This window comes from Humulus lupulus, chromosome 1 (genome assembly GCF_963169125.1).
Source record: "Humulus lupulus chromosome 1, drHumLupu1.1, whole genome shotgun sequence".
NCBI lineage: Eukaryota > Viridiplantae > Streptophyta > Magnoliopsida > Rosales > Cannabaceae > Humulus > Humulus lupulus.
The window spans coordinates 203,906,858-203,915,873 of record NC_084793.1 but is presented as its reverse complement, the minus strand read 5'-3'; the positions used below and the strand labels follow the sequence as shown (position 1 = coordinate 203,915,873).

Below are 9,016 nucleotides of genomic sequence, written 5' to 3'. Positions count from 1 at the left end.
ATTATAATAATATTTAATATAAGACAAGATATTTAATACTTATATTAATATATATTTAAATATTATAATTATCAATATAATAATATATAATACAAAATCTTAATTTTAATAATAAAAATTATCATGTTTAAAAAGATTATCATATTATATATATAAATATATATTAAAAAAAAGTCATAAACAAAACCTATTTGGGTTTAATTTTTCATTTAATATGTTTATGTCATTTTTATATGTAATATTGTTTATTTATTTGAAATTTATATGACAATAATACAAATTTAATAAATAAAATTAAAATTTTTTATAAATAAAACTAAGTAAACAATGTGCATTACACATTACTCGGATCTAGTATATATATATATATAAGGTACATTTGCATGAAAAACAATAAAGAGCACACTTTCTTCCATTACAAGGGTTCAAAATTGTGAATATAAGTATATTTCAAATCCCTCTTATGCCTTTTCTTTTGAAGACATTTCATCTCTTGCCTGATCTCTCACCCTCCACCCCTCTCCACCTACTCATCATTAGCATTCTTTTTAATGCAACTTTCCATAAATTTGAGTCGTAACACAATGGATTGCTTGCTTTCAAAAAGATTTCCTATGACACAATTATTGGTTTGCTTGGATTTTTTTTTCCTTCAGAAATATACCAAACTCGCTTAATCAGCCCAAATTTGAAATTGGAATTCCCTGTCTTACCCTATAATATTTGAGGAACATAAAATAAAACTACACAGGTGCCTAGAGGAACTGGAACCGCCAAACCGACTAACATAATAGCATTCTCACATTTGGTGAAACCTTTTCACTTTCAGTAACAAAAGAAAAACACGCCATTGATAAGAAGCTACAAAAAAAAGAAACCCTAATCCTTTAAGCTCATACACTAAGACACATATCCAACAAATCCAAGTTGATCTTGTATCTGTGTATCAATCTACTAATATGCGCCTACCCCATAATATTGCCCCAACACGGCAATATCACATGTTCAATCGCCTCTGCTTCCTAATCTTACTTCCCTTCCTACCTCCACCTCTAGGTCATACCATTCAATACCTGAAAAAATAAAATAAAAAGTTCGACCAATTTTGAGTTTTATGGTGCAGTTGAGTAGCCTCAGACTTGTATGGTTGTCTTTTCCTGATCCAAAACCTGTACAGTATTGTCTTTGGCAAAATGTTTAATGGGTTAGAAGAATCCAATACTTGATTTCGTTTTCTCAAAGCTTCCTTTTTCATGAACCATCCTTTGCTCCTCTATCACTATCGGCTAGGAATTTGTAGATGCCACATAAACTGGACGGATCCTATTAGGCGAAGGCCTTGCTACCAGCCCATCTGTGGCCCAGCCCACTGATTCTCCGTCGTTTTTGACATGGTTGAACTCCCTTTCCACATATTCTAGAGACATTTGCAGCCTCCCTCCTGGTTTGCAGTCCACTGAAGCACTTCTTGCTTCGATCCCTGCATTTGTTTCCAGCCAGTAGAGATAATTGACATGAAACAATGCCTTTAGCATGTCATGTTGGGAGCAGGTTTCTTTAAGCACCACCTGTTCCATTCCAACCGTTCAAATTGGCAGAGAAAAAGATATTATTCATCAGTCTCCACTTTTAGGCACTTAGCATAAAGGGAAAAAAAAAAGAATCCACTTTTTGTCCTCCTATTACAATTAATAGTTAGATAGATGTGTATACTTTTAATACATCTAAAGAATGCACTAAGCTAAAAGTGTTATTCTACACGAAAGGAATGAATAAAATAAGGAGTATATAGTAATTCATCAAACATATGTATTATCAGGAAATCCCTTAGTCCAGATCAGTATTCCTCCTTTTTTTTTTAACTTTTTATGCACAATTTTTTATTAAAACAAAAACCCTCAATATTTGAAACAATGTAAAATCCTTATAATTTATATGAAGTTAGATAGTTTCCAAATATATATTATTTGCTAGTGAATTACTATTTTCGATTATATTTATTGGTTAAGTACTGAAATCAAGTCTAGTGTTGACTGTAATACAAGGATGTATAGAGAAATGCCTGAGATGTGAATGGTCAATGGCCTCTTAAACTTACACAGTATCTTCCATTGTGTTCTGTTAAAATGTATCCCTCATTTTCATACAGACTGAACAGTGCAAGCGCATCCTCCTTGTTTTTGACGACATCACTGAGCTTAGATCCAAGCTGCAATCGATTCTCAATTTCAGCAGCTGCAACCATTGCTTCAGAAGATAGTACGGTTGGTGGGTCCTAAAGTCAACATCCAAACATTAGTAGAATACAATCAGAATATGTGATCACTCGCAAAAATGATATATTCAAAACGAATTCAGCCTCTATCATGAAATATTGGTTAAATTCTGAGCATTTTTTCCAAAACTGCACAATCCAGTGTCTAAATCATAATGTCAAATTGAGAAACTAGCATCTCAACTGAGCAGCATGATAATCGTTTTTAGCTGTCCAGCTAAAATATGTCCTCAGCAATAAATATTCTACTAAAGTGGTATAAACGCCATTGTTAATCACACCACCCATCCTAGCAATCTAGCACTAGCCTATGACGTTACAACATCCCACCAACTCCTATTTTATCCTTCCACTTATTGTATATTCACACGCTACGCATATGCAAATAGATTCATCTATATTCTCATACGGCCCTCGTTCAAATTTAAATCATTAACACACAATAGTTGAATTTCTTTAAATAGTTGTGGCATAATTTGAATTACAATTTAAAAAAAAAAAATGTTCTAGATTCAATATGCTTCCACATTTCATATTTCATGCCAAGCACCCAATAAGAATATTCATGAAGGGTTCAATTTACTTTAGTTATTGTTATTTTCTAGAAGATAACCACCCATGCCATATTAGGTAAAAGTTGAAAAATAATCCTGTCAATCCGATCACCCTACCACTGACCCATGAGGCTAAAATTCATGACATAAATGTAAAATTCACTCCTCACCCCAAAGGACAAAGCAAAAAAAAATTGTAGAGAGGAATAGAATTTTACTTTGTTTACAGGTTTCACATTTAGAAAAGGTAGAGCTGGAAAAAGTGGTTCCTCATCGTTGACCTCTTTCAGTGGAGGTGCTTGTCCACTAAGGAGATATTCACTGAAAACTAAACCTGTTACAGCAAGTATGTTAAGGTTTTTTTTTCACCGTATTATGAAATAAGTCTAGAACGCTCAACAAGATTTTAATACGATGCGTCTACATAATATGGAGACAACAAAGCCAATGATAAAGATGGGTATCAGCACTATGGTGTAAAATTGTGTTGGAAACCTATGTTGTTATCCAGTGCAAACTACAAACATCTGCAACAGTCCTTATGGTTACTAAAGATTGATTTAAATAGTGCACTTACTCTTATATCCTACCAGAAAACTAACAGTAAGTATGGCACAAACAACCAAAATTAGATAGAGTACACAATGTCACAACACAGCCAAAAAGCTTTTGGAGGAATAAAATATTAGTAAGAGACAAGAGAGGGAAATACTTGCACGGTAAGGATTTAAAGTCCTTATTTGGATGCACTGATATGACTTCAGATTGCAGTACATGTGGACAAACGTCACCACACAAAATGAAACAAGGGAAAGTGATGTAGAGGATCCTATGCAATTAGCCAATCCTATACCAAGCCCAATTCCAATGGACTTGCTCACCATTCCTTGAGCTTCACCCTTTGCAATCACCTACAGTTGGAAGAGATAAACTATACTGAGTCAGCAAGATGACCTGTAAATAATGGCCAAATGGATTGTAAGAATTGCACAGAAATGGACATAGGAGGACTTTTGCCCCTTGTAAAATATGTCACATTTAGAAACCAAGCTTTAATTAGTAAAACAAACTACATTTCACCTCGGCAAAGTTTCTTTGAGCAGCAAAGCCAGCATAGAAGCAACTTCTTGTGGCAGCCTGCAAATAATAACTTCAGAATTTAGACAACAATACAACACTGTAGTGGGCACTAAAAGAATAATTTACAGTATCTAAACAGACATATTTTATAGCAGGACATTGCATTGGTTTTATTAGAGGAAATAACAAATTGCTAGTAACACTAACTAAGATCACAACATTAAGAAATATTTCACCCAAATAAACAGTTCTAAAAAGTAAAAAAGGAAGAAAAAAAATAATTAAAATTAAGTATTCCATTACTAAAGCTTTCAAAGATAAAAGAATCATTCAAAACATGAAGGTATCTTGTAATAACCATGTTTTTCTGCAGGTGATTTTATATGGCAAATCATGACCCCAGATGCATCTGGATTGTGTATTGGTTGCATCAGGTGAACTCAGTGTTTATACTTTCCATGTAGGATAAGTTTTTCTGTTAGTTTTTACCTAATTCTGTTTAGTTGGTTGTTAGGAGTTTTTGTTAGGATTAATTACCTGATCATATATACAAGTCGGTTGGGGTCTTGAACCCGCAACCAACCAACTGATTTTTGTAGAGAGTTTTTGTTGTCTTCTTTGTTTTCTCTCGTCTTTGATGCAAGTTTTTGGTTAGGGATTGAAGCTTCTTTCTTGGAGCTTGATTCAACATACTTGAAGGTGAAGAACAGAGGGATCTATTCTAGGTTTTCTGAAGGGATTTCAGAGATCAAGTGCTGAAGGGATTTCAACACTACTTCTAAGGGATTTAGAAGAATGTACATTGATTGGGAGACTCAATAATGGGTGATTGTAAATCTTTCTATATGACACATGTGTTCTTTAGCAAATTAGTGCGTTGAACTTGTAATTTGTAAAGAACTAAGTTTGATATAGTGAAAGAATTTTACCCTGTCTTTGTGACCCAAGCAGTAGCTGATTTTACCAGTGAAACTTGTAAAAATTATGTTGTGTTCTTTACTTTCTTAGCGTTTCTCTATTATTGACTTGTTTGATTCAATCATATGGTTCATAGACTTAAAAAGTAACTTCCCATATCTTATCAAGAAAATTACAATACAGAGCAAATCCATCAATTGGGCTAAATTACAATTACTCCAATTGAGTCTTTTCAGTCTTTTCTCTATACTTCTACAAGCTATTTATCTAGAAATCTAGAAGATGAAATACCATATACTGATACAGGTGAAGAATTTGCAAACTAACCTGAATCAATGCAGCAGCCGAGCGCCCTGCCCCAGCAGCAGCCCCAATTACAACAAAAAGATGAGGAAACGCAGGAGTGAACATCTCCAATCCAAAGGCAGCATTTTCCATAAAATCTGCAAACAATCTCCACCCTTTTGGATTCACATCAAAATGCCGTCCATATTTTGATAGCATGATCTTGCTGAGATACCCAATTCCATCTTTAAGTACCCAATTGATCGCTGCAGCAGTAGGAATAGCTCCTTTACCCAATCCAACAGCATAAAGCAAAGCCTATATTAATATATAACAAAGCATAAACAAACCAATTAAAAAAAAATTGCTCAAAAACTGTGCATAAAGAACTCAGCTTTTCGTTTACCTGAGTAGCAAGTACACCACTGATTTGGCTAGCTATGCCTTGTACTCCTCTCCAGAGTGAATAGTCTAAATAATCACTAGTCACGCTTTCAGGAAAAGCTTCTGGGAGCATCAAACGCATAACAATCTCTCTACACTGATTCCACAAATGGGCAGCCGAGAAAGAAGACAGCAATGAAGAAGGTGATCCTAGTCCCGACTCAACAACGAAACAATCCTCATAAACATTGGGAACAAGCATGGTCCACTTGCCCCCCTTGACTTCCCAGACTAACCCAGATTCGAAGTCAGAAGAACGAGCCGTGGTAGTTCTTGCCAGCGCTGAAGCCAACCCAAAATGGCAGAACGAGCACGCCGCCGAGCAGAAGAAGATAGATAAAAAGAGGAAATGACGGTGATTGTGATTAGACCCAGAACAGCCACTGCCCTCATCGTGCCAACCTCCACCACCACTGTTGTTATTGTTTCCATTTCTTCCACCTCCACCGCCACCGCCACATTCAATGTCTACATTAATGAGAGGAAGAGACAGAGAGCGCCATCGATTATTGTTCCCTCTAACAACTCGAATCGGTGAAGATAAGAAACGCTTTAAAGGAAGGCAACAACCTTGAAAAGCCATGGCCAAACATGATGACGACGGAGACGACTTTACCCTCGCCGGCGGCGGTGACAAGAAGCTTGGCCATGGCAAATTCAATGAAACGGGCCTGCAAGCGCACCCCATTTCTTAACCTCGCTATGGGTCCGTACAGTAGTATTAAGACTTTGCTCAGAAGAAATTCGAGTGTCGTATCGAGCGTGCCGATCACGTGAGACTGTCAACACATTTTTTTTAATTCTTTTTTATTTTTTGTTTTTTATTACACTCATATACATTTTTTTTTAACAAAAAAGATAGGTTAAGTTTTTTGTTTTTTTTTAATTATTACATGTAACACTCAAATGTATACATTATAACTTAGTACATGTGAATGAATGATTCATTTTCCATTTACAAGAATAATCTCCAACCCGACACAACCCACCAGAGAAAATACTTGATGATTGCACAACCTTTTTATAAATTTGATATTTGATCTCCAAAGTTAACAGCACATCTTTGGTATAACCTAGTAGGAAAGAGTGTCAAAACCTCTTCACAATAAGGGAGAGGACCGAAACAGCTGCAGCGACTACCACTAACTCGGGAGATCAAAGAATACCACATGCGAGGTACAAATAGGTGTTTGGGGGATTTGATCCCCAATCTTGGGCTTAAGACCCAAAGCCCCCACCACCCCACCAAAAGGTAGTAGGCGGAAAAAATACGTCAAGTTTTGTGTGGAACCGTGACTACATGTTCCATTAAGTATTATTTGGCAAAATATTAGAGCAACTCTAATGCTAGTTGCCAAATAAGATGATTGTTGACTTTCTCTGACAGGCTACTTGAGAGTTGAGAGTGTTGGTAACTGGTTTACCATGTGCGCAGCGGAAAGCACGGGGTATTAGGCCTAGAAATTTTAAAAAAAAAATTAAACAAACTTTAAATAACCGGATTCATTAACATGCAATACATTAATCATAGAGAAATCAAAGATGAGGATTTACCAGTTGAAGAACTATCAAGAATCCTCGCTATCATTTTGTATCTCCGACAAACATCCAATCCAAAGCAGTTCTTCAAAATACACAGACCAAAATCTTACAAGATGTATCTCTACACCTCAAAACGTGTGTGGGCACGTAGAGTAATGGTAGGAAAATATTTCAGATTCACAAGTGTTGACTGTGAATTTAGCCAACGACGTGAGAACGTCAACTACGACAACCTTCAAGAGAATTATAAACGACAACAGACAGTTTTTTATGAACTAAAGTAAATAACACGAGGTTTTTATAGTGGTTCAGCCCCGATGATCGGTAATAGCCTAATCCACTTAGAGATTTTATTACTGTATTTGCACTCAAGATCAGATGAACCGTGTCAACTGAGTTTCTTCAGTGTGAGATATTCTAGAACGCAAAAATGGGTTTATCTCAAGAACAACACACTTTCTCTCTCTAGAATACAGATTCACTCTTGATTTTGCCAAAAAGTCCTTTTACGATCGTCCCAAGTCCCTATTTATAGACCTGGGTTCTCAACTGATATCCCCTTTTAATAGGGATATTCTATTATTTACCTAATATTTATATTACAAAATAAACATTCAAAATATAACTGATCCCTAATTTCGAGTGAGGATTGAGTGATTCCCGGATGCTTGGACCGATTCTCACTGAAGTAGTTTTGGGCAGTTTGACGTAGCTTCTCATGCATGTTGGCTATTCTTCAAGCTTTACGTAGGTCAAAGGTGGCATACGCATGGCTATCCTTGGACCAAAGGCCAACTACACTCGAGTTATACTCCTCCATTGTGTCCGATCGGACACAATGGTTGTCTTCTTTGGCTTAAGGTGGTTCAAACCACCTTATTTGACTCCTTCAATCAAGGTCCAAAATGACCTTACACTTTGCTCCTCGGACCAACATGGTCCGAGCCATCTTCTTCCTAGCATATCCTCGGACCAACATGGTCTGAGCGCTCTTGCAGGTGTCTTGCGCGATCGGGGGAGGTCATGTGCGATCGGGGGAGGTCTTACGCGATCGGGCATAATGCCCCTTGGACCTAAATGGTCCAAGCTTCCTTTGCTTAACCAAGGTCCGATCGGACCTTGGTCCTCTCTCTTCGGACCTAGGTGGTCTGAGCCACCACCTTTCCTTGATCAAAATGGTCCAAGGTACTCATAAGTACCACGTCCGATCGGGCACACATCCTTCTCCTTGGGCCAACAAGGTTCGAACCTCTTCGCTCAACCAAATGCTCGATCGGGCATTAGACTTTTCTCCTCGGACCAAGGTGGTCCGAGCCACCATCTACTTCTCCTTGACCTGAATGGTCCAAGGTACCTCCTATGTGTATGTTCGATCGGTCATAGTCATCCCTTTGGACCAAAATGGTCCAAAGTATCCACACGCATCATGTCCGATCGGACACCACCATTTCTACTCACCTCATTCAAGCCCAAGTTCACTTCTTCCATATCATACCCGATCGGCCACTATGTGGCTTTCCCCTTGAGTAAAACTTGAGCCTTATTCTTTTTGAACTTATTCGAACCAAGCTTAACAAGAGGTCTCCTAAGCTTAGGTCCGATCGGACCTACTGCTTTTATATCTTGAACCAAAATTCATACCTCCCTTTCACTTTCTTGGTCTTGGCACCAATTTAATTATATGGGTCTTTAAACTGAGGTCTGAGCCAAGCAACCCCCAGTCTAAATACTCTCTTCGATTGGGCGTATTTGGCTTGACCCTCTGTCCCATTCCTTAACTAATGTATTAGGCTATTACTAAGCCAGATCTCCCTACTAACTCATGCCACGTGTCCATTTCACCGCCACGTCATTCTTTCCAAATTTTTGGGATAACATTTGCCCCCCAAGTTTATTATATGATTTATTCACGTAATAA

At 37.2% G+C, this 9,016-nt stretch overlaps 1 protein-coding gene across 1 annotated transcript; it reads right to left on the bottom strand.

Moving 5' to 3' along the window:
* Positions 1–661: 661 nt before the first annotated feature.
* LOC133802618 (protein root UVB sensitive 1, chloroplastic) lies at positions 662–6,286 on the bottom strand. The gene is made up of 7 exons (XM_062240969.1): positions 5,519–6,286; positions 5,155–5,430; positions 3,910–3,966; positions 3,542–3,740; positions 3,048–3,163; positions 2,099–2,275; positions 662–1,568 (listed from the first exon to the last, which is right to left on the bottom strand). The coding sequence occupies exons 1-7, from the start codon at positions 6,242–6,244 to the stop codon at positions 1,287–1,289; spliced, it is 1,833 nt and encodes a 610-aa protein (XP_062096953.1). The 5' UTR covers positions 6,245–6,286; the 3' UTR covers positions 662–1,286.
* Positions 6,287–9,016: the final 2,730 nt, after the last annotated feature.